Source organism: Bubalus kerabau, chromosome 5 (assembly GCF_029407905.1).
Source record: "Bubalus kerabau isolate K-KA32 ecotype Philippines breed swamp buffalo chromosome 5, PCC_UOA_SB_1v2, whole genome shotgun sequence".
Lineage (NCBI taxonomy): Eukaryota > Metazoa > Chordata > Mammalia > Artiodactyla > Bovidae > Bubalus > Bubalus kerabau.
Genome location: NC_073628.1, coordinates 108,593,457 through 108,618,267, shown reverse-complemented (window position 1 = coordinate 108,618,267; position 24,811 = coordinate 108,593,457). Strand labels below are relative to the sequence as shown.

The 24,811-nt window shown below is 40.0% G+C and overlaps 1 protein-coding gene across 13 annotated transcripts in view; it reads left to right on the top strand.

The window, feature by feature from the left end:
- PRDM2 (PR/SET domain 2) overlaps positions 1 to 24,811 on the top strand; it is a 135,667-nt gene that overhangs the window by 32,794 nt on the left and 78,062 nt on the right. For all 13 annotated transcript variants that reach the window (XR_008714979.1, XR_008714978.1, XM_055582643.1 and 10 more), the window contains 3 exons: positions 5,166 to 5,283; positions 6,879 to 6,982; positions 16,659 to 16,811. Coding sequence is in view for 11 of the 13 variants with exons in the window: in XM_055582633.1 (XP_055438608.1) it covers positions 5,166 to 5,283; positions 6,879 to 6,982; positions 16,659 to 16,811 (375 nt within the window). In the remaining 2 variants the exon portion in view is untranslated. The remainder of the gene's footprint in view (positions 1 to 5,165; positions 5,284 to 6,878; positions 6,983 to 16,658; positions 16,812 to 24,811) is intronic.

Here is a 24,811-nt window from a genome sequence, read left to right as displayed (position 1 = left end):
CTCCTGAGAAATCTGTATGCAGGTGAAGAAGCAACAGTTGGAACTAAAACAGACTGGTTCCAAATCAGGAAAGGAGTACAGCAAGGCTGTATATTGTCATCCTGTTCATTTAACTTCTATGCAGAGCACATCATGAGAAATGCTGGACTGGATAAACCACAAACTAGAATCATCATTTCTGGGAGAAATATCAATAACCTCAGATATGCAGATGACAGCACCCTTATGGCAGAAAGCGAAGAACTAAAGAGCCTCTTGATGAAAGTGAAAGAGGAGAATGAAAAAGTTGGCTTAAAACTCAACCTTCAGAAAATGAAGATCATGGCATCTGGTCCTATCACTTCATGGCAAATAGATGGGGAAACCTGCTGACTTTATTTTTCTGGGCTCCAGAATCACTGCAGATGGTGACTGCAGCCATGAAATTAAAAGATGCTTGTTCCTTGGAAGAAAAGCTATGACCAACCTAGACAGCATATTAAAAAGCAGAGACATTACTTTGCCAACAAAGGTCTATCTAGTCACAGCTATGATTTTTCCAGTAGTGGTGTATGGATGTGAGTTGGACTGTCAAGAAAGCTGAGCACTGAAGAACTGATGCTTTTGAACTGTGCTGTTGGAAAAGACTCCTGAGAGTCCCTTGGACTGCAAGGAAATCCATCTAGTCCATCCTAAAGGAAATCAGTACTGAATATTCATTGAAAGGACTGATGCTGAAGCTGAAACTCCAATACTTTGGCCACCTGATGCAAAAAACTGACTCATTTGAAAAGACCCTGATGCTGGGAAAGATTGAAGGTGGGAGGAGAAGGGGATGACAGAGGATGAGATGGTTGGATGGCATCATTGACTCAATGGATATGAGTTTGAGTAAACTCTGAGAGTTGGTGATGGACAGGGAGGCCTGGTGTATTGCAGTCCATGGGGTCGCAAAGAGTTGGACATGACTGAGTGACTGAACTGAATTGAACTTGATTCTGGGACAGCAGAGATGGGGGCCTGGGAGGCTGTTGGCCCCTCTGGAAGGAGGAGTGTGCAACCTGGCCTCTACCCCTCTCATTCTGTGTGATTCATGTCTTTCCAGTGGCATTACCCTGCGTCCCTCCCCCGCCACAGCTCTGGCCTTTCCGCTGTCCCCTGCCCCGCTCTGGACACGTCAGTCTCTTTGCCTGTCTGATCCCTGAACTCACCACACTTATTCCTGTCTCAGCAAGGTCCTCTCCTGGCCTGTTTTTCCTGCATGCTGTCACCCAATTTCCTTCTTGCTTCTCGAGAGGTCTCCCATGAGCACTCTGTCTGAAATATCCCCTTTCCTTTCTCCCTTCACTGTGTCATCTTCTCGTTCTTGATTTCTCTTCAGATCATCAATAGCTACCAAGCACTGTATATCTTTGTTTAATTTTGTCCATCTTCTTCACTAGAGTGACACAGTATTGAGGTATGTGTGATGCTTAAAACATTATCTGGCCCACAGAACGGACTCAGAAATCTTGTAATAAATCAAGACGCTCCAGTGTCTTTTAGAAAAAATCAACCTGAGACGTAGTCCCAGGCCTGTTGTTCTTTAGTGTACGAACCAAGGTTACCCTGTTTTGAGTATAGTGTTACATGTAATATATTTTATATATATTTATATATATATATATAACCCCAGTTTCCCAATTATGGAAATGTTGGGAAGTGAAATTTTCTTTAAAATATGCTTTTGTTCCAAAGGTTTACTTGTCAAATGATTGCTTGAAATTGAGAGCATGCCACGTTTTCTAAAAAAGAATCCTTACATTGACCCAGAAATACCTATCTCAAATTCAGGCATGCATAGAGAAAATGCTTTCAGATAGATGACTCAGCTGTGCTTTCCTAGCCTTCTTTTTCCTAAAAAGTTCAAGTTAGCTTGCAAGAATCACTTATTCATTCAAGTATATAAGTGACAAGTGTTTCAGGTCTGCTGCTGAGTATTGGGAATGGAGCATGGAGTAAGGTGGATGCCATCTTTCTTCCCTGCAGTCTGATGGGGGAGGTACAGTAAACATAATTATACAAGCAATTATTTAAAATTGTGATAAGAGCTATGAAGGAAAAATAAGGAAGGAGAGAGGATGGTTCTGTTTAGGCAAGCCATCCTACCTCCTCCTACTTCCAACTTCCTAAAAAATGTTCTCTGCAGTTTCCAGCAGTAGGCACCATAGTGGAGGTTCTGACAGCCGGAGAGGTGAGAGGAAGGCCCTGGAGCTGGCCAGTGTCTGGAAGGAGGTCCTCGGGTTCTAGTTGAGCCCTGTTGTAGTGTGAAGGATACTAAAACAGGAAAAAAGCTTTCCTCTTCTAACTAAAGGGGCCCAAATTAAAAATCATGGATTTGCTGAAGGCAGGTAAGTATGTATATGGGAATTTTTGTTGTTTCTTTTTCCTGTGGTTCTTCTGCTGACGTCCTTTATATTCCCAGGTGTCTCAGAAATTTTAATATAGATGGCCTCCAACTTAGGCTCAAGTTACAAATTTTCTGTGGGGATGACCATTCCTCCCTTAGGTTACCATCTCCTGTTGACATTTCTATGGAAATTTGGAGATTTTAGGGCAGAAGTTGTCAGATTGTATTTCAGCAGAATCTTCTCCTTTTGAACTCTTTGCTTTACTGAGGTATAATTGACAAAATTGTAAGATATTTAAACTATGTGTACATTGTGGTGGTTCGATATACCTACACATTGTGAAAGGATTCCTACTGTCCAGTTAATCAACACACCCATCAGCTTGCATGTTTCTCTTTTTCTTTCTTTTTGGGAGGAGGAAGCATTTAAGTTGTACTCTCTTAGCAGTTTCAGTTCTGCACTACAGTGCTATCAACCAGCGTCACCGTGTTTACATTTACATCCACCTCAAAGCCGATCTAGCAGAATTTTAACTGTAAACACCACAGTGGTTATAGGCTTGGGCTCTGGGGATAGACAGAGACTCAGTTCCTATCCTTGGGCAGCTTGGACCACTTCCTAAGCCTCAATTTCCTCTTCTGTGTGTGTGTGGTAGTGGGGCAAGGAGCTGGGAGGAGGCACTAACAGGGCCTTCCTGTTGGGCTGTCTGGAGCAAACTCGGTCTTGCACACAAGATGGTTAGCACAGTGCCTGAGGCCCAAGGAAGTTCCAGGACACATTAAGTCTTTAGTGGTTATCGTGATAGTGCCTGGAAGTATCAGTTTGAGTTAGCTGACACACTGTCTTTTCAAAGTTCCTGGGAAGGTTAGATGGTGTCACATCCTTTAAAATCTTTTCTAGGGTTCACTCTGAAAAGGGGGAAGGAAATTCCCACTTACATACTAACTGGCTATGTGCTAATGACTGTGGCTATGACTTGTTAATATTGTTTAATTTATCCAAGTTAAACATAATTATTATGTAGCCTGGATATCAGTTACCAATGTAATACCTTTTCCCTCTTTTGAAAAATTTAGTCACATTTCCGAAATTCTGGTTTATAGATTAAAATTTTTTAAAAATGAGAGCACTGTATTTAGAAGTGAGAAATTTGTGTGCTAAATTTATTCACACTTTATCTGCTAAAAAATACCATAAGATCATTTTCTGGGGCAGTTTTGATATTCCCGTGTTTAGGAAGGTGTTGAACTTGTGCTTGGTGATACTGTCAGGACCAAGGCTTAATCAGGCAGGATGGACGTGTGTGTGCTTCTGGAGTGCATGCACCGTCACGTCTGCCCTGTCCAGGGAATGATCCCCAGGCCTTATGTGCCCACTTTCGCACATCCCAACTCAAAATAGCAGAGTAGACCTTCACAATGACTTGCTTGTTGTTGTGGGATCTATTTCTTTCCAAGCAGCCTGTTGATATATATATGTATATTTTTAAGTTGAAATGTTAGGAGTACAGAAATTTGAATGATACTCTCTTCTTGGCACAAAGCATTCTTAAAACTACAAGATCTTCACTGTGGGAAAATTAATCATTTTATCTTGGAGTTTGCTGCTTCCCTGGTGGCACAGAGAGACAGGAAAGAACCTGCCTGTGATATAGGAGACCCGGGTTTGGTCCCCGGATTGGGAAGATCCTCTGGAGAAGGGAAGAGCAACCCACTCCAGTACTCTTGCCTGGAGAATCCCATGGACAGAGGAGCCTGGCAGGCAACAGTCCCTGGAGTTGCAAGGAGTCGTACATGACTGAGTGACTTAAACTTCCACTTTGCTGTTTGCCTATGTTGGTTCCTTTGAAAGTCCTTCAGAAATATTTCCCTTTGCGAAGTGAAATAAAGAACATTCAGACTACAAAACCTATCATTCTTAGCAGGGTCATGATCTGCACGTCAATTCTTTAGGGTCTATGTGGTGCCAGTTAATAGCCACCTGATCTTTCTTTGATTTGAAAGTTAGTTTTAGAATAACAGTCATGATCTATGAGTTGACTCGGTTCTCCCCTTTCTATTCCCTTAGATTTTTATTTTTTTTCTATTCCTTTAGATACAAATCTAATAGAAATTTTATTTAATATTTACAATGAATTTTTGCATATACTTAGTAATTTCTAAATTCTCTATTTCTCTGAGACTGTGTAATTTTGTGGAGGTGTTGCTGTTTAGTTACTTGGTATATGGTGATACAGTACTGTTTCCTGGAAAGGTCACACTTCTGTGGAGGGCCCAAAATAAATTGTAGTGTTCTTGCTGGAAATTGTCAAGCTCTTGTTGCTGGAGGAATGAAAGCATGGATGGGCTGGGGGTCCAGTTGGCTGGCATGGCCTTTACAGCATGTGCCAAAAGTGTTCACTTAAATAGAGAGTGTTAATTTTTTTTTTTTAACATCCTAAGATGCTGATGGTAGTCTTTGATTTAAAAGTAAGCTTAAGATGTAATTTGCTACCAGATTCTGTGGGAGATTAAAACAGTATGGTGCCGAAGGTTTACATAGTTGTAAAATGGTCACAGGTGGCTGGAGCAGATGAACACAGACGTGCTCGAAGGTTACAGTGGTTTCCTTTGGAGACTTACAAACAAGCAAAAAAGCACCTCCTGAAATGCTTGACATCATCGTTTTAGTCTGGCTTGCTAGCTTTAGGTTTCACTTACATTTTTGCATATTTGTTTATTGGACCAGAAAAAAAAAGTCAAAACAGAACTGGGTTTTCTTCTTTTTGCTATTATCCTTCTGTTTCTTAACTTGCAGAACGCAGCTGAGCCTGTGGCAGCCACGGAGACCCTGGCCGAGGTACCTGAACATGTGCTTCGAGGACTTCCGGAGGAAGTGAGGCTTTTCCCATCTGCTGTTGACAAAACTCGGATTGGTGAGTGCTAGGGTCGGGAGGAGAGGGCAGGGAGAGTGGGCTGTGGCCAGGCTTCCTCTGGGGGCTTCTCAGGTGGGGAGCTCACTCCAAAAGCAACACTTCTATACTCTTGGCTTCTTTTGAAGAGTTTGTTTTACAGTTAAGAATCCAGGGTGGACAGGAACACCTTCACATGCACCCACCCTCCTTCGTGATTCAGCCTGAGCAGCCCCTTCCTCTGTGTCTCCCCAGGGCTCTTCTTTCCGCAGAATGTATTGCTTCTGCCTCTGATTTCACTGTGATTTGAGTGTGATGATGGTATTATATTTATTTCATTATTTTGTATTTGTTTTCATATCCATCACTTGCATTGATCGTGAGTGTCTTCATTTCTTATTTATCTTCATGCCTCCAGTAACTGATGCTCTTCATGGGCCTCAGTGGGTATATGAGTGAATGATGAGTGTGTCCCAATGCTTCTTGCTAGAATTTCTTGTTGAATATAGCCAAGCTTTTTTGTATTGAGTCTTGTTTTTGTGTTCTAATCTTTAGATAGAAGGCTAAGGAAATAAGTTACAAAAGTTAGAGTACAGTCTTAGAAGAAATCATGTTTATGTCCTGTTTTCTTTTTTAAAGATGTTCTTCTGATATTCTGATATATATGTGTGTGAATAAATTTTTAATAAATGCTTTTCCTAATTCTCGTTGAAAATTATTCAATGAGTAATTTGTTCATGAAAGTGGTTGATTTTCTCTCTCCACTAATTAGTTATTAGCTGGGATATCAAATGGGATTCATAGCAGACTTACAGGTGGTAGAATTAGTTCATCATAGCTGAGCCACTGGCTGAGACCACAGCCTTCATCTATACATGAGGAAATGGAGCCCGAAAGGTAAGGGAACGTGTTCAAAGCAGTGCTGTCAGTAGGCGATACCGTGGCACTGGGCCCATTGACCAGGGTGTCTCCTGCTGTTCACCCACTGCTTCTGCATCTTGTTTGCCTTATGGTCACTGTGAAGACTATGGAAATACCCATGAGAATACCACAAAGCAGTATACATCTTGGTTGTTTTAAACTCGGAAGAGTGAGTTGTTTAAGCTTTCAGGAAACAGAGCAGAGAGCAAACAAACTTCAAAAATATTTACTCAGGACACTATGTTTCCAACCATTTAAGGGTGTTTTTTTTTTTTTTTTTTTTTTTTTTTACAGTTTGAAATCTGTAGAAAAGGAGAAAGAGGAACTTTGCATTTTTACTGCATTTGATATTTTTTTCTCTTAATTGTTGTGATTATCTCTTCTCCACGTGTTTGTGATTATGCTATCTGGGTAATTTTACATGTAAAAATTAAAAAAAAAAACCATAAGATAATCTTTCCTGCTTATAAAACAATATAGATTCTTTACAGGCTATTAGGAAAATACAGAAGACTGTTAAGAAGAAAAATAAAAATCCCCTTTGAATACTTGATTTAATTTGACTTTCTGTTATCTCAGTTAACATTGTCTTGCTTTTAGGGTGACTGGTCTTTTCAGTATTTTGTGAAACTGAATTGCTTTTAGTGCTTTAGTGTTTAACCACAATGCATTGTGAAACTGTTGGTTTTATTTTCTAGGTGTCTGGGCCACTAAACCAATTTTAAAAGGCAAAAAGTTTGGGCCATTTGTCGGTGACAAGAAAAAAAGATCTCAGGTTAAGAATAATGTATACATGTGGGAGGTAAGAAATGATCCTTGTCCTTTGCTTATCAGAGTTCAGTACATTTTTAAAGGATTTGAAAGGATTTATTTTAAAGGATTTATCTTCTCAGGATTTGACCTTCTGAAATTAATCAGTCAACTTAACATGTTCTTTAAAATAAAGAATAGTTTTAATAGAAAATGTGTTTCCTCGGATACAGATTGCTGTTTATATTTGCAGTTTGAAAGTGCTTTGCTGTCTTCGACAATAAATGTCAAATTGGTGTTTTATTTGCCTTATTCAGGTTGCTTTGCTTTGCTTTGCAGCTAAGAGTTTGGTCTACCACTTTATAGGCTTGCAGATGAACGCCAGTAAAAGACACACCAAGGTGGCTACTAATATCAATAAAGTACAGTTAGGATTTTTGCTGTCATTTAGAAAGTAGTCTCTGTGTTGCTGAAACATTCAGAGTTGGACATTCTTAGCACACTGTGTATTTATATAGTTGTTGTTGTCTAGTCCCTAAGTAGTGTCCAACTTTTTTGCTACCTCATGGACTGTAGCCCACCAGGCTTCTCTGTCCATGGAATTTCCCAGGTAAGAATACTGGAGTGGGTTGGCATTTCCTTCTACAGGGAGTTTCCCTGACCCAGGGATGGAACCTGCGTCTCTGGCATTGGCAGGTGATTCTTTACTACTGAGCCACCTGAGAAGCCATGTTTGTATAGTGGTTTGACTTTTTAGAAAGGCTTTCATTCTGTTCGTTTCACATTCTCTCAATGATCCTGGAAGAAGGGGAGCGTTCACACACTCCTTATGCAGGGACGCTGTCTAGACCAGAGGGAGTGGCTCCCTTCTTGGGCACACGTGCAGAGAGTGTTGTCAGAGCAGAACCACAACCCCCATGTGTCCTGCTGCCTGACAGTAAGGCAGTTAGAAATGTTTCATTGGTTTGGTGGTGGTTTGTGTCTGACTTTTGCGACTTCATGGACCTGCCAGGCTCCTCCGTCCATGAGATTTCCCAGGCAAGAATACTGGAATGGGTTGCCGTTTCCTTCTCCAGGGTATCTTCTCCATTCAGGGGTCGAACCTGGTTGGATTGAACCTAGGTTGGTTGTGTTGCAGTCTGTCTCCTGCATTGCAGCTGGATTCTTTTACCGACTGAGCCAGGGTTCAAATCCTGCCTTTGTGACCTGGGTAGGGCCCTTAACCTTTGGGCCCTAAAACCCTCCATTTAAAAATGGGGAGAATAAAAAAATAATCTCATGAAGAAAGCTGTGAAGATAAAATATCTTATTATTGTTTCTTAAAGAGTTGCCTATGAATTAAGCATTTCTATTAAATTTAATTCCGGTCAGCAGCCTCCATGAAACTCCTCAGGTTCTTGTAGAACTCAGTGGCATGACTCCCAGCCAGAGAAGTTTTTTTGGTGGTGAGGAAAAGCATTCCTGTCAGATTGTCTTAGGTGGAAATCACATCTGTTTCACATGTAAACATATAAAAGCCTAAAAATAAAATTCGCCTGGGAAATGTCTGGAGACAGTTTTAGTCAAGAAGTTCTGTGGTGTTTGTCCGTCTGTGGTATGTTGCTCTTTTTCTCAGTGCTGTGAACAGTGTTTCTTGCCTTGAGACTTCTAAGTTTCTCTCAGTAATTTTGAGAGTTTCTCTGAATCCCTTATAATAAATATAGTGATATTTAACCCAAGGGGACTTAGGAAATGATGATTTACCATGGGAGTAATTACTTTGTTATTTCACAACTTTCAAGTTAAAAGAGTGCTGTATTTGTGGAAAAAATGCCCAACCCCCCCAAAAATTTAATTATTCAAGATAATGGCCAAATGCTTAAAAATGTCTTAACCACAAAATTATGTTCCAAAATAAACTGTATTTTTAATTTTAGAAGTTTCACAAGGGAAACCAACAGACATGCTTTATCAGGTTAGCATTAATCCTGGTGAGGAACCAGAAAACACCTACTCTTGTTCTGTGTGTATCTAAGGTTGAACAAATGTCATTAATATTAAACCTAAGTTTGTGGTACCTGCTTTACTTAACAACAATTTGATATTGTTGGGCATTTTATATAAGTTACTAATAGTGCCTTTTGTAAATTAGGTTTCATTTGCCTTGAAATTCCTAAAGTATGAATTCGTAGTAGCTTGTTTAAAAAGTATAATTTGGAGCCATGATGTATTAGATATTAGCGATTCAGTTTTTCCTGTTAACTTGTTAACATCCCATTGTTAATTTAAGATACTTCTCCTTATGTTCTGCCATAGTTGGGAATCTTTATAAAACTGCCAGTTCTTGTTAGTCAGGTTTAAAGATTTAGTTCTTGTCAAGGCTGGATTTTCTTCCCTGCAATTAAAAAAAAAATTTTGGATGTTATTCAGATGGTTTCAACTCTGAGGTCTGTAGTCCATATAGAAACCTCTAAACCTTTTTGCTCTGTTAAAATAGAAGTAGATATATTTGACATACACATGTGGAAGTATGTATTTGGCAAAGTGTAGGAAACAAAAATTATAATGTACATATTTCTTATAAAGAAAATAAAAATTCAGGTAAAATTTAGTGTTTCCCCATTAACTTATTCTAACTTTGGTGTTATCCTCTGACTTGCATCAGAATGCCTCCTCTTAATGTCACAGATACTGCTTATCATTAAAATCTCATTTGGCATTTGTTCTTCCATTAAAGCCCCTTAAGACCAGTTTATCTTTTAGCAACCTGGTCTTTTGCCTCCACTAGAACTCCATGAGAAAGTGTTAAATTGCTTTTCTTGAGCCTTTGACTATCTTATGCAGCCTTCAGTCCTCTAAGTTTCCACTGAAAGCATGCTATTACATCAGAAATAACAGGAGAGAAACAGGAGAGTATCCTCAGGGTGAATGCATGGAACAGTCAGGTTCTGGAAAGAGGAGAGTACTCTGTGGTCAGTTCCTGTTGGGGAACTGCTGGCAGGTCAAACACTGGACTTCATGTACCCCCCCACCGCCACACACACACACACACCACACACACATACACACTGAGCAATGTGCAGTATTCTGAAGCCTTTCACATTCACTTCTGTGGGGCTCAGATTGTTTCTAATGAACAGAACTTTTGAATTGTTTGCATGTTTTAATATGTATTTTTAAGAATAGCCTTTAGTTTTTAGATCACTTTAGGTTAACGGGAAAATTGAGCAGAAAGTTCAGTTGCTTATCTCCTTCTCCCCCCTGCCCCCACCTCTATGAGATATGCACACACAGTTTCCCTCACTGGCTTCATTTCCACCAGAATGGGTTATTTGTTACAGCGGACACACCATTATTGCCCAGAGTCCATGGTTTACATTAGGGGCCACTCATTGTGTTGTACCTTCTAATAAGTCTTTTTTAAATTATAAAAGTAATACATGGTCATTGCAAAATAATATAAACAGAAAATTATAAATGAGAAAGTAAAAATCACCTGTCAACACCATGGTGTGCATTGTTTTAACTCTGCCTCTTTGCCTCCTGTTTTTCTTCTGTCTCTCTCACACAGGTACCTATACAAACACCATATCTCTAGACATTTCATACACAGTTAAGATCAAACCGTATATGTATGCAGTTTTGTAACATGCTTTTGTATCTTAATATGTTATAGATGTGTACCTGTCAAATGTATATCCCACGTCAAATGCTTATCCACGTCATTATTTCTTATAGCTACCTAGAATTCCATTGTATCCTTCCACTGTTAAACCAGTGGATATTTAAGTAGTTTTAATCTTTGCATGATATTAATAATTCTTTGGGAGAGAAGGATTGGGGGTTTGGGATTTGCAGATGCTAGTATAGGATCAGAGAACAAGGTATATTTACTGTATGGGAGAGGGCACTATAGTCAATATAATGAAAAAGAATATACTTATGTATATAACTGAATCAATTTGCTGTACCAGCAGAAATGAACACAGCACTGTAAGTCATCTCTACTTTCATAATATGAAAAAAGAAACCCAAATTCTTCCAAGTATGAAACTAACTGTATATACATATTTGCTCACTTGTCTGGTTGTCTTCTTAAGATAAATTCCTAGAAGTATAATTGTTGAGTCAAAAGTTATGTACATTTTAAGTTTCAGTAAATTTTCCTAACAGACCTCAAAAGGGATTGCACTAATTTATATAGCCACCAGGGGTGAATATTCCTTTTTAGCTTTTTAAAACCAGTGTTGTTGATGTTTTTTGATAGTTTTTTCCCCTCTTTCTTATCGATGAAAACTGATAGTCCACTGCTTTGATTTGTATGTTACTATTCAGGCAACAAATTTTGAGTCCAGAGGGTAGAGAGAAGAAATAGAATTGCATTTCAATTAAAATTGATAGAGAATTTATTTCTGTATAATGAGACTTTAAATATTGAATAGTTTTTTTTTTCAGAAGTGAAAACAAACTTTTTATCATTCAGCACTGTTATGATCAGATACTAACAAGCAGATTTCATAATTTTTGCTATCTCAGTTCTTCTAATTTCAAAGTATTTCTAATTTAAAAATGGACAAAACTATAAAAGAGAATAGAGAAGTCAACCAGCTGATTCTGTAGACCCTTTTGTCAGAAAGTACCACTCAGCTCTTACTGCTCCTTTCCAACTTCTACACCATGCAGAATGTCCTAAGAAAAGACCTAGCTCGTGGGGGAAATCCAACCTGCCATCCGTTTTTGCAGTCTAAGAACTGAGAATGGTTTTTACATTTTCAAGTGGTTTAAACAAAGATCAAGTGTTTTTTGACACATGAGAAGTATATGAAATTCAAACTTCAGTTCATTAATAAAGTTTTGTTGGAGCACAGCAATGTTCATTTGTTTACATATTGTCTGTGGCTGCTTTTGCCCTGTAGTGGCCAAGTTGAGCAGTTGTGACTGAGACCGTATGGCTTGTAAAACCGAAAATACTTCCTAGTCCTTTGCAGAAAGTCTGCTAAGCCCTTGTCTATGTGTGTAGAGAGAGGGAGTGAACGTGGTGATGTCTGGGGTCTTAGGTTTACTGTGAAGCAGTGTGATTAATAGAAGTGCAAAGATTTTGAACCTGTTACTTAAAAGTGGGCTAGCCATAGAGTTGTTTGTCACAGAAACCGCTGTACCAGTCTTATTCTTCTCTTAGTACCTTCAGGAGGGTGGGGACGTTGAAGTACAGAGAATTAAGCCATTTTTCTGAATAAGTGAACTTGTTACTAGATTGACAGCATGTTAATGGTGCAAGGAGAAAATTGAGAGTTTATTTACTTATTTAACCCCTCTTTGTTAAGCTTACCATGTGACAGGCACTGTCCTCAGTTCTGGAGCACTGAGCTTGGCATATAATACTTGTGGTATTATATAGACGAATGACAGTACCATGGGGATTTTTGTTTGTGAAATAAAGAATACCAGAAACACCCTAAATCTTCCCACAGATGACAGATCTGAAAGCAGGTGGCCTGCCTGGGGTTCTGAAACTGTCAGTCAGGATGCCCAGGTTTCATGGTTGCCTGTTCGGTGATCTTCCCACTAGCAGAGTCTACCTAGAGAGTCTTAGTCTCTGGCATGTTGTGGACCCATTCGAAAATCTCCCCAGCAAATATACAAATGTACATAAACACAGAACATTTTGCATACGATTTCTAGGGTTATATGAAATTTTTAAATGGCTCAGTGGTAAAGAATCTGCCTGCAATGCAGGACACATGGGTTCAATCCCTGGGTCGGGAAGATCCCCTGGAGAAGGAAATGGCAACCCACTCCAGTACTCTTGCCTGGAAAATCCCATGGACGGAGAAGCCTGGTAGGCTACAGTCCATAGGGTCGCAAAGAGTCGGACACGACTGTGCGACTTCACATTCAACTTTCACTTTCTTCACTTTGTAAACAGAGACTATTTACAGAGGAAAAACTATTGATTATATGGAAGTATCTCTCCTTAGGATCAAGTCAGCTAGGTATTTCTCCGTCTTTATAAGGATGTGGAAATAGATTTGTTATGTAACATTGTTGAGTTAGAGCTGGGGTGTGAGTTGGACCTGTCTTGGCACGGTCTCTATCTGAAAGGGCAGGAGTCTCACTCTCCTGTCTTTGCCCACCCTGACTTCATGGTGTGGTGGTACATATGCAGTCTCGTAACTTGCACATATATTGAGCATAATTCTGTCACATTTTAGAGATAGGTTCTGTGTATCAGTCACTGAAGTTAACTTTGGTTGGAAACCACTTGGGATTCCAACTAAGGTAGAAATTGCATGAAAACATTTTCATCCCAGTTCCAATTACAGGTGAGACTCAGTGAAAATGAGAAGGCTACATATTTTTTTAAAGATGTGTGTGTGATGATGATGACAGTGATGGGAAGAGGATGAGAGTGTGAGCCTAGCATTCAGCAGACCTTGGCTGCCTTCCTAGCCTGCTCTCCCCACCCTCTTCCCTTTTTACTTAGAGATTACACTAAATTAGTGGAGGGAAGGTAGAAAATTCAGATAAGCAGAAGAGGGAAAATGAAAATTACGAAGAATCCCATTTTCCGAGGAAACCATTATTAACATATTCATGCATTTAGATTTCAGATCATTTTTCTCTTCATATATTCATATGTTTAAGCCATACTTTTTATAAATGGCTTTATTCAATCATCAGTGTATTAAGACTGTCTTTTCTACTGATTATTTATATTTCTACATCTTCTGGTCATCTTTTTCTCCTAATTATAGAGATAATATGTGTTTACTACTGAGAAAATTCTTAAGAAATACAAAGATTACAGAAAGTAAAAGTTTCCATATCAGTCAGTCATTCATACAACAGTATTTTTTAAGTTCTCTCTAGTATTCCACTATATTCCAATATTACCATACTGAGCTAATCTGTGGTATTCTCCGTTTCACAATGAGTCTATGGTAAACCACACTGCTGTGGACATCTTTGTACATACATCTTGGTGTGGTTGCCCAATATCTCATGAGAATAAATTCCTATAAGTGTATATGCTGATTAAAGTATGTGCATTTTAAAGTTCTTTAGTCAGTATTGCTTAGTTTGATCCAAAAAAAGATACCAATTTATTCTCTGATCAGCATTTTGGGAGAATGTCCGCTTTCTAATTCTGTGTTTGTTTTTTTTTTCCTCCTTAAAAAGCAATTTTTAACCATTTTGCGAGTTGAAAAAATTACTTATTTTTGATTATTAGGTAAATTTACTTTTTTTCCTTGAGATTTTGGCTATGTGTATTTCTTTGTGAATTATTAGTTTGCACATTTTAAAAAACTGAAGTGTTCATCTTTTCTATAAAATTGAGCATTTTAGTCTAAGTGTGACTTAGTAGATTCCTTAGTCTTTTTTGTAACAAAATGAGCTCTACATAAGAACTTTACTCCAGTGAACCCCTTGCTCTTTGCAAGGGTCATTATTGACCTGCGAGCCAGGAAGTTGCGGCACAGTCTTATTGTGGTAGGTAGACGCTTGTGACTTCTCCCCAGCTGCCTTTAACTGTGTGGGATTTTCCAGCACCATCTCTGCAGTGTTTGTAGCTGTGTCAGTATGTGCGTGGGAGTGTGTGGGAACTCTGCTGTCTCCTATGATAAATCAAAACAAGACTTTTCATCCCTAAGTTATTAAAAAGTAACGAGTATGGACTGACACTCTTTAAAGACCAACTAAATATTCCCATTTTTGTTATTTTATCATACGGGCAAACTTGGCAAAAGTATCTCATAAGCATTTTAAAGCACCTTAAATTGTTTTGGTGTGTGAAGTTTCAATTTTGTGTTGTGATTCTGTCTCTTCCACACATACCATGTGGGGCTGCACTTTCTCTTTGTTTTCAAGGGTGAAGAGTGTGTGTGTGCCTGCTTGTGTGTGCGTGAGCCGAGAGTGAGTGTGACAGTGAGTTTGAAAAGGAGTCAGATGTGACCTGTAGCCTCTTGTCAGGTGGTGCAGAGAGGTGTTAAAGTAAACAACCAGCTGCTGAATAAGCCCACTGTGGTTCTCACAGGATAGTGAAAACACTCTCCTTGACACTTCGTGGGGAGTAAATAAAGTAACTGCAGAGCACTTTCTAGCATGATCCTTGTCGTGTAGGTGCTCATCAAATGACAGTTACACGTTTGTATATGATAATATCATTTCATTAATTTCATAGTTATTTGTTGAGAGCCTACTCTCTGCCAGGCACTGGGCAAAGTCTTAGAGGTACTACAGGGAATGCAAAGACTCAAATGTTTTCTCATGAAGCTAATACTCTGGTGTGGGGAAACAGTTACTAAGTAGGAAAATAAGAGCATAAGCACCATGAAGAAAAATAAATCAGGAGATGACTAGATAACTGGGGGTGCTGATGGAAAGAGAAGGCTTCATAGTTTTAGCTGGGATGGTCAAGGAAGGCACTGGTAAACAGAGGTCAAGCAGCACTGGAATTAAGGCCATCTTTAGTACTCACTAAGTGAGTGACTTTGGGAAAGTTATATAATCTTTGATCCTTAATTGCCACATGTGGCAAAAAGGGGTAATAACCTGATGCATAAGGTTAAATGAGATAATATGGAAAGCATGCAGCATTATGCCAGATGTGTAACCCCTAGCAGGAAGAAAATGTTGTTCATGGCCAGTAAGGTGGGCGCCGCCCTGGCAGTCCTGGGCTGGGAGACAGGCATGCCCAGAAGAGCCAAGAGTTGGGGGCTTTGTTCCTGAAGGAAAGAAACCTGCAGTAAACAAACAGTGTTTAATATGAAAAGAAGACATGAGCGGTGAGGGTCATGACTGTAGGAAAGAAATGGAAGCATCAAGAGTCTCTCCTTTCTTCCAAAGGAGAAAGTAGAAGACTCATTTCTTTTGCTTTGTTTTTGACTGACTGTCATCAGTTGATTCTATTTCAGTGCCTAATCAAGTGTTTTACAGTCTAAATTTGGGAAAGTAGAACATAGATGTATGTATGTCTGTATCTACAAAGTAAGAAACAGCTGCTCAATAGATTCTCTTTAAATGAAGGAATGAGAGCCAGAGGCTTCTAGGAGGAGGAGTTGATGGCGAGTGGATGATCAGGGACGGCTTCTGTCTTGCAAGTGTGGAGTTGATCTGACTCCTCAAAAACAGGTCGGGATTTTGGCCTTGTTTCAGAAGGAAACTGGTATTTCCCAGAATACAGATTCTCTGGGGAGAGAAGTGTTTAAGGTCAACAGCGTCTGCAGAAGAAGCATCACGCCCTGTCACCCACATGAGGTTCACACTGCATGCTTCCTTACTGAAGTTTCTGTCAGCACTGCAGCAAAGCCACCTGCGGAGCTGTGGACTCCAGCAGGACTGGGCCCCACTCTCGAATTGCTGAACAGCCCAGGAGGCTCCGGGTATTTGGGTGCTGAGGAGCACTGCTGCAGGCTCACACTTGCTCTGCTACATGGAGAGGAGAGCTATCATTAGGCTTCGTGTTCGTGTTTGCGAAGGATTTGGAGACCATCAAGCACATTTATTATATAGCACATAAAGTTTAGGAGAAAAAAATTACACCCAAATGGAAAAATAACTGATGAGGATTATATCATTTGGGACCTCAGTTTTCATTTTTATTTTCCTTTTTTATGCTGCTTATTCTGTTGATGTGAAATGCTTTATGGAGTACTTCATATAATGAACAGGAATTGTCTTAGAAGTTGAAAATGGAAATATTTAAAAGATAGCCCTATTTTAACAGCTGTCCTTTTACCCCATCCAAGGTCTATTACCCAAATTTGGGATGGATGTGCATTGATGCCACCGATCCAGAGAAGGGGAACTGGCTGCGCTATGTGAATTGGGCTTGCTCAGGAGAAGAGCAAAATTTATTTCCACTGGAAATCAACAGGGCCATTTACTATAAAACTTTAAAGGTAAGAGTGTTAGAATTAGTCTGCTGTTAGATACTCTACATGCATTTCTTCAAATGCTGTCCTTAGTCATGGCTATCAGTAATGACTTTGCAGACCTTGAAAGGGTTATATTTGAAAGGGATTCACCACCTTCAAAGGTCTGTGTTTTAATTATACAGTTGCCACTGCTTATGTGAGGAAGGGCACTAAAGCATGAAGATTGTGTTAAGTAATTACACACGGCATCTTTATTGATACTGATGAGTTAAGCATGTGGCAGATACTTCTCTTAAGACACAAGTGCACTGGGAGCTGTCTGATGGGCCAGTTTATCTAACTGTACTAAACTCAACAGCTCGGGTGGTTCTGTGTTAAAGAAAACACATTCTTAGTCTTCAGTCTAGTGTAGCTTTGGATTAGCTTTTCTTTTGCCTAAATCTTTGTAATATAAGTGTATTTATTTATTATTTTTGGCTGTGCTGGGTCTTTGTCGCTTCTCAGGCTTTTCTTTCGTCACAGTGAGTGGGGGCTACTCTCTGGTTGCAGTGTAGGCTCTTCACTGTGTGGCTTCTCTTGCTGCAGAGCATGGGCTGTAGCACGTGCAGACTTCTGTAGTTGCAGCACGTGGGCTCAGGAGTTGTGGCTCCCGGGTTCTGGAGCACAGGCTTAATGGTTGTGGCACGCGGGCTTAGTTGCTCCATGGCATGTGGGATCTTCCCAGATCAGGGACTGAACCTGTGTCTCCTGCTTTGGCAAGCAGATTCTTTACCACTGAGCCACCAGGGAAGCCCCATCGTTTCCCTGAATTTTATTCAGAATGAAAATTACACAGAACATGTTCCTTACTTCTGCTAAAGTTTTATTTGGAGACATTAATAGTGGAGATGAAAAAAAGAGGAAAATCATTTTTTAGAGTTTGTGGTGAGGTCAGAGGTCACTGAGTACATTCAGGGAAGTTAGAATTGGAAGGGTTGTTACTCTGCAACAAGCAAGCCCACATCTGTCTCCCTCATTTCCATGTTCTCCTGGAAGGCAAATCTGCACTCATCGTCCAGGGAAATGTTCCCAAAGGCCAAGTCTTGAAGCTCTAAAGAGAAAGGATTGTTGCTCTTTGCATTCTGGATTAGATATGTTTACTAAAATTGCTGCAAGGCAAGTTTTTCTTTATTCACTTACTTTCATTAAAAATGACATAGATTGCAGGCCAGTCCTTGAAAAAAATTAATCTCCATGGAGCTGAAAACTCTTTTATGAGCAAGCATTTAAGATGATGGTCATCTTCACAGCATGCTGAGTTTTGACTGTATCTCGCACTAGAACTTGGCAAGTTATCTTAGAGCTGTTTAGTTTTCCTTTGCTTTCCTTTGTATTTTTCCCTGTCGGCTTTAGCCAGTTGGTTTGTCCTTTTTCTCATCTAAACCCACATTCTTGCTTCTAGTTCCTTCAGGAAATACTTCTTTGTAGTACTTTCTTATTTAAAACTTCTGTAACCTTCTTTCCCATTTTCTTTCTGCTGGATGATTTTTCTGGCATGATTTCCTAGTAGGCATTACTGTACAGTTTTGTTACACTGGAGTCTGAGATTGGATTCACACTTTGATTCAAGAATTCATTCTGTTTCTCAAATTTATTTAAAGTGGAAGTTACATCTGATTACATCAGCGAGGAGAATCCTGGTGGAGAGGAAGTACCAATGAAGGGTGCATATGAGACAGTCAAGGGAGTGGAAATGAGGTTCCAGGGCAGAGGAAGGCCAGGGAGATGTTGGGACACTTGGCAATGCTTTCATCAGACTTGAAGTTGAGATGTGTTCATCTCTGATGGCAAAGCCAAGAACCTTTCAGAAGCAAAAGAGAATAGTGTTTGGAGTGAACTCTGGAGCCAGACTCCTGGATTAAATCCTCACTTGCTCTGTGACCCAAGGCAAGTCACTGTGATTTTACCAGATGTGCAACCTTAGGCAAGTCACTTTCTGTGCCTCAGTTTCCTTGTTTGTATGATACAGATAATTATATATTGACCTCAGAGGGTTATCAAGAGGATTGCATAAGTGATTGTGGGTAGAGTTCTAGCACGTGATAAGTACTAAATAAATGGTAGCTGTTAGTTTTGGCAAGGCACAATAGTGTCATGAGTAGGAGTAGGGACTGGAGCAGACTGCCTTGTGAGCAGATTTTGCCTTCGAGAGAAGCACAGGGAAGAAGACAGGGAAACATGAGAAGTTACACCTTCTGTCTTAATTTTCTCATCTGTAAAAATGGAGATAATAGTAAAATTAATAATGTTGTTATTGTTGTTTAGTTACTAAGTCATGTCTGACTCTTTTTCGACCCTATGGACTGTAGCTCACCAGGCTCCTCTGTCCATGAGATTTTCCAGACAAGAATACTGGAGTGGGTTTCTATTTCTTTCTCCTGGGGATCTTCCTGATCCAGGGAACGAACCCAGGTTTCCTGCATTGCAGGTGAATTCTTTACCATCTGAGCTACCGGGGAAGCTGAACATTAATAATACAGTCATGAAAATTAAACAAGCCAACATGTGCAAGATTCTGTGAAGAGTTCCTTGTCTAACCTAAGTACTCAAAGTGCTACTAACTACCTGTACTGTCATTTTTACCTTTCTTTGTTGGAAGTCAGGGAGCTCTAATCTTTGTAGGCCTCCTCCATTCTTGACCTTTGATTTTGCTCAAGTATGCATCAGGCGTTTTAGATTCTTTTACTAGTGATTATATTCTGCGAGGTTAAGCTTTCTATGGGTTCAGTTCAGTTCAGTCGCTCAGTCGTGTCCGACTCTTTGCGACCCCATGAATCGCAGCACGCCAGGCCTCCCTGTCCATCACCAACTCCCAGAGTTCACTCAAACTCACATCCATCGAGTTGGTGATGCCATCCAGCTATCTCATCCTCTGTCATCCCCTTCTCCTCCTGCCCCCAATCCCTCGCAGCATCAGAGTCTTTTCCAATGAGTCAACTCTTCGCATGAGGTGGCCAAAGTACTGGAGTTTCAGCTTCAGCATCAGTCCTTCCAAAGAACACCCAGGACTGATCTCCTTTAGAATGGACTGGTTGGATCTCCTTGCAGTCCAAGGGACTCTCAAGAGTCTTCTCTAACACCACAGTTCAAAGGCATCAATTCTTCGGCGCTCAGCTTTCTTTCTTCACATCCAACTCTCACATCCATTCATGACCACTGGGAAAACCATAGCCTTGACTAGACAGACCTTTGTTGGCAAAGTAATGTCTCTGCTTTTGAATATGCTATCTAGGTTGGTCATAACTTTCCTTCCAAGGAGTAAGCAACTTTTAATTTCATGGCTGCAAGTCACCATCTGCAGTGATTTTGGAGCCCAGAAAAATAAAGTCTGACACTGTTTCCCCATCTGTTTCCCATGAAGTGATGGGACCAGGTGCTAGGATCTTAGTTTTCTGAATGTTGAGCTTTAAGCCAACTTTTTCACTCTCCTCTTTCACTTTCATCAAGAGGCTCTTCAGTTCCTCTTCACTTTCTGCCATAAGGGTGGTGTCATCTGCATATCTGAGGCTATTGATATTTCTCCCGGCAATCTTAATTCCAGCTTGTGCTTCATCCAGCCCAGCGTTTCTCATGATGTACTCTGCATATAAGTTAAATAAGCAGGGTGACAATATACAGCCTTGACATATTCCTTTTCCTATTTGGAACCAGTCTGTTGTTCCATGTCTAGTTCTAACTGTTGCTTCCTGACCTGCATATAAGTTTCTCAAGAGGCAGGTCAGGTGGTCTGGTATTCCCATCTCTTTCAGAATTTTCCACAGTTTATTGTGATCCACACAGTCAAAGGCTTTGGCGTAGTCAAGAAAGCAGAAATAGATGTTTTTCTGGAACTCTCTTGCTTTTTCCATGATCCAGAGGATGTTGGCAATCTGATCTCTGGTTCCTCTGCCTTTTCTAAAACCAGCTTGGGTTAGGTTTTGTAAGTAACTTACATGTGATGATATTCTTCTGGGCTCTGTATCACCTTCTCAGCTATCAATTGGATAGTTGAGAAATCACAACACTGGTTTTGTTTGTAATATGATTAAACACTGTTTTAAACTCCTGAGGATTGTTAGCCTGCTCTCCATTCATTCACCTATTCATCAGTTCTTCATTGTTGTTGTTCAGTCTCTTAAGTTGTGTCCCGACTCTGCATTCCCATGGCCTTCGGCGTGCCAAGCTTCCCCGTCCTTTACTATCTCCCGGAGTTTGCTCAAACTCATGTCCATTGAATCGGTGATGCCATCCAACCATCTTGTCCTGTCGCCTCCTTCTCTTCTTGCCCTCAGTCGTTTCCAGCATCAGGGTCTTTTCCAATGAGTCAGCTCTTCTTATCAGGTGGCGAAAGTATTGAAACTTCAGCTTTAGCTTCAGTCCTTCTAATGCATATTCAGAGTTGATTTCCTTTAGGATTGACTGGTTTGATCTCCTTGCTGTCCAAGGGACTCTCAAGAGTCTTCTCTAGCAGCACAGTTTGAAAGCATCAGTTCTTTGTTGCTAAGCCTTCTTTATGGTCCAACTCTCACATCTGTACATGACTGCTGGAAAAACCATAGCCTTTGCTATATGGACCTTTGTTGGAAAAGTGATGTCTCTGCTTCTTAATATGCTGTGTAGGTTTGTCATAGCTTTTCTTCTAAGGAGCAAGAGTTTTAATTTCATGGCTGCAGTCATTGTCCACAGTGACCTTGGAGTCCAAGAAAATAAAATCTGTCACTACTTCCACTTTTCCCCCTTCTATTTGTCATGTCGTGATGAAATCCAATGCCATGATCTTCGTTTTTTGAATGTAGAGTTCCAAGCCAACTTTTTCACTCTCGACTCTTTCACCCTCATCAAGAGGCTTTAGTTCCATCCATCTTCACTTTCTGCCATTAGGGTGGTATCATCTGCATATCTGAGATTGTTGATGTTTCTCTCGGCAGTCTTGATTACAGCTTGTGAGTCATCCAGCCCAGCATTTTGCATGATGTACTCTGCATAGAAATTAAATAAACAGGGTGACAATATATAGCCTTGTTGTATTCCTTTCCCAATTTGGAACCAGTCGATTGTTGCATATCTGGTTCTAACTGTTGCTTCTTGACCTGCATACAGGTTTCTCAGGAAACAGGTAAGGTGGTCTGGTACTCTGATTTCTTTTAGAGTTTTCTACAGTTTGTTGTGATCCACACAGTCAAAGGCTTTAACATAAGTGAAGCAGTAGATGGTTTTCTGGAATCCCCTTGCTTTCTCCATGCTCCATCAACTGTTGGAATTTGATCTCTGGTTCTTCTGCTTCTTTGAAACCCAGCTTGTACATCTGGAAGTTCTTAGTTCACATACTGCTGAAGCCTAGCTTAAAGGATTTTGAGCATTACCTTGCTAGCATGTGAAATGAGTGGAATTGAACAGTAGTTGGAACATTGTTTGGCACTGCCCTTCTTTGTGGCCATTGCTGAATTTTCAAAATTTGCTGGCGTATTCAGTGCATCTCCTCAACAGCATCATCTTTCAGGATTTGAAATAGGTCAGCTGGAATTTCATCACCTCCACTAGCTTTGTTCATAGTAATGCTTCATAAGGCCCACTTGACTTCACACTCCAGGAAGTGACCACATCATCACAGTTATCCAGGTCATGAAGACCTTTTTGTATAGTTCTGTGTATTCTTCCCACCTCCTGTTAATCTCTTCTGCTTCTATTAGGTCCTTGCCATTTCTGTCCTTTATTGTGCCCTTCCTTGCATGAAAGTTCCCTTGGTATCTCCAATTTTCTTGGAAAGATCTGTAGTCTTTCCTATTCTGTTGTTTGCCTCTATGTCTGCATTAATTCTGCAAATGCTGAGTGTCTGCTACATAGTAGGTATTCTTGTGTAGTAATGAACTGAACGGACAAGGTCTCTGGTGTCATGGCGCTTCCACTTCATGGAGGAGGTGGCAGATAATAAACAAATGAACAAGTAAACAAGGTAACTTCCAAGAACAGTAAGTGCATTGAAGATAATATAATGTGATGGAGTGACCAGACAGTCAGGGAGCTGCTTTAGCTCTGGTAGGTCAGCAAAGACCAAAGGTGGGCACACTTCCTCTCTCTCTGCGCAGCCCTGAGATGGAGCCAGCCATGAGAAGGTTTTTACAGGAAGAGTGTTTCAGGAAGAGGGTTCCTGGTAGAAGCAGAGGTATTGAAGTGGGAGTAAGCTAGATGGGGGGCCAGCGGTTGTTTGTTTTTCTTTCTTTCCTTCTTTTTTATAAAAGGAATAAAAGCTAGTTTGGCTGGAGAGAGGAGAGGAATGGTGGATGAGGCTAGTGAGATAGGCCAGGATCAGATCAGGGGTGGGGCTTCTGGCTTGTATGGAAAGTAGTGTTAGTCTTCAGTTCTATTCGCCCATTTGAGAGTTGAGTCTGTCTGACTGTTGACTTTTTAAAAGATCATGCTGCAGGATAAGATTGTAGGTGGGTAAGCATTTGTGTGTTCTCATAATTCTGGAGTATTTCTCTTAATTTGTCCTACTGTCAGGAATATTGGTGGAAATTATTGCCTGTAGCTAATTGCCCTGGTAACATTTCAAGTTTATATTTACTAATATTTAGAGAAGAGAGAGTGCTTAATTCTATAAGCACTCTTATAGAACCTGTCAGAACCCAAAGGACAAGTTTAAAGTCTTTTTGTTGTTGTTTTTTGTTAAATATCAGAATAATTTTTAAAAAAGTTTGTTTTGTCTTTTGACTTTATGTTTTAAAATGTGGGTTTATATTTCCCATGTCTCGGGACATAAATTTTTTTATAAAACCTTAAATGTGCTTAGCAATGCAGAAGAAACAAACACTACAGTAGAGACTCAAGCAACCGTTGATTTTAAAAGGTGTGTTATTTTCCTCTTCATAAATGCCTGTGGTTTGTTTGGCTGTCTTACTAAGTTGGGAAGCATATAGCTCAATAAGGTAATGGTTGTCTCAGTTGCTACAATTTTGAAGTGTGTTCAATAGCTAACAAATCAGGTTGCTCCTAATCTAGCTGCTCACCAGCTCATTAACCATTTAGAAATTTTGTATTAGTGGTAAAGACAGATATTGGAATGTTTTGTGTTTTTAGCATCTACAAAAGAGTACCCTCCTAAGTAGAGAGTTTGTGCTGATATTTATCAACTTCTTCCCGTTGCTCGTACAGTTAGTACTGTGTAGGAGGTCGAAGTGGAATAAATGTGAACACTTGGGCTGAGTCGAGGAGGAATCTTGAAGATGTCTGGTGGGTTCTTCTAGCCAGTGTTCTGGTTATATTGTTTTGTTTAGGAATAAATGGGTGATAGATTTTTCCTCACTCCTTTTCATGTTCTTTTTTACTTTGATTTTATTTAACACTACATATTTCTGCCCACTCTAATCACTTCAAGTGGTTATATATATATATCACTTCACCATTTCATAAATATGTGACTTGTAATAAAAACATAGAGAAGCATAGAATTAGTTGACTTATAGAAGCTCATTCCTTCAACTGCCGCTAAGTCACTTCAGTCGTGTCCAACTCTGTGTGACCCCATAGACAGAAGCCCATCAGGCTCCCCCATCCCTGGGATTCTCCAGGCAAGAACACTGGAGTGGGTTGCCATTTCCTTCTCCAATGCATGAAAGTGAAAGGTGAAAGTGAAGTTGCTCAGTTGTGTCCCACTCTTAGCGACCTCATGGACTACAGCCTACCAGGCTCCTCCGCCCATGGGATTTTCCAGGCAAGAGTACTGGAGGGGGTGCCATTGCCTTCTCCACATTCCTTCAACAGAAACAGGTTATTTCATAAGGGTGCCAAAAGGCATCCGTAATGGATATTTTAATGCATTAAAATTTTATGTTTTATATAATTTTATACATGTTTTAGTTTTTTGGTTTATGTATAACTGATTCAAGAAAGGAAAACACATTGGTTTAAAGACAAAAACAGCAGGTTTTAGCCATCCTTGGGGAAACAAAGGAAACAGTGGCTTCTTCTTTTATCTTAAAGAACTTAGAATATTTTAAAATTTGGAT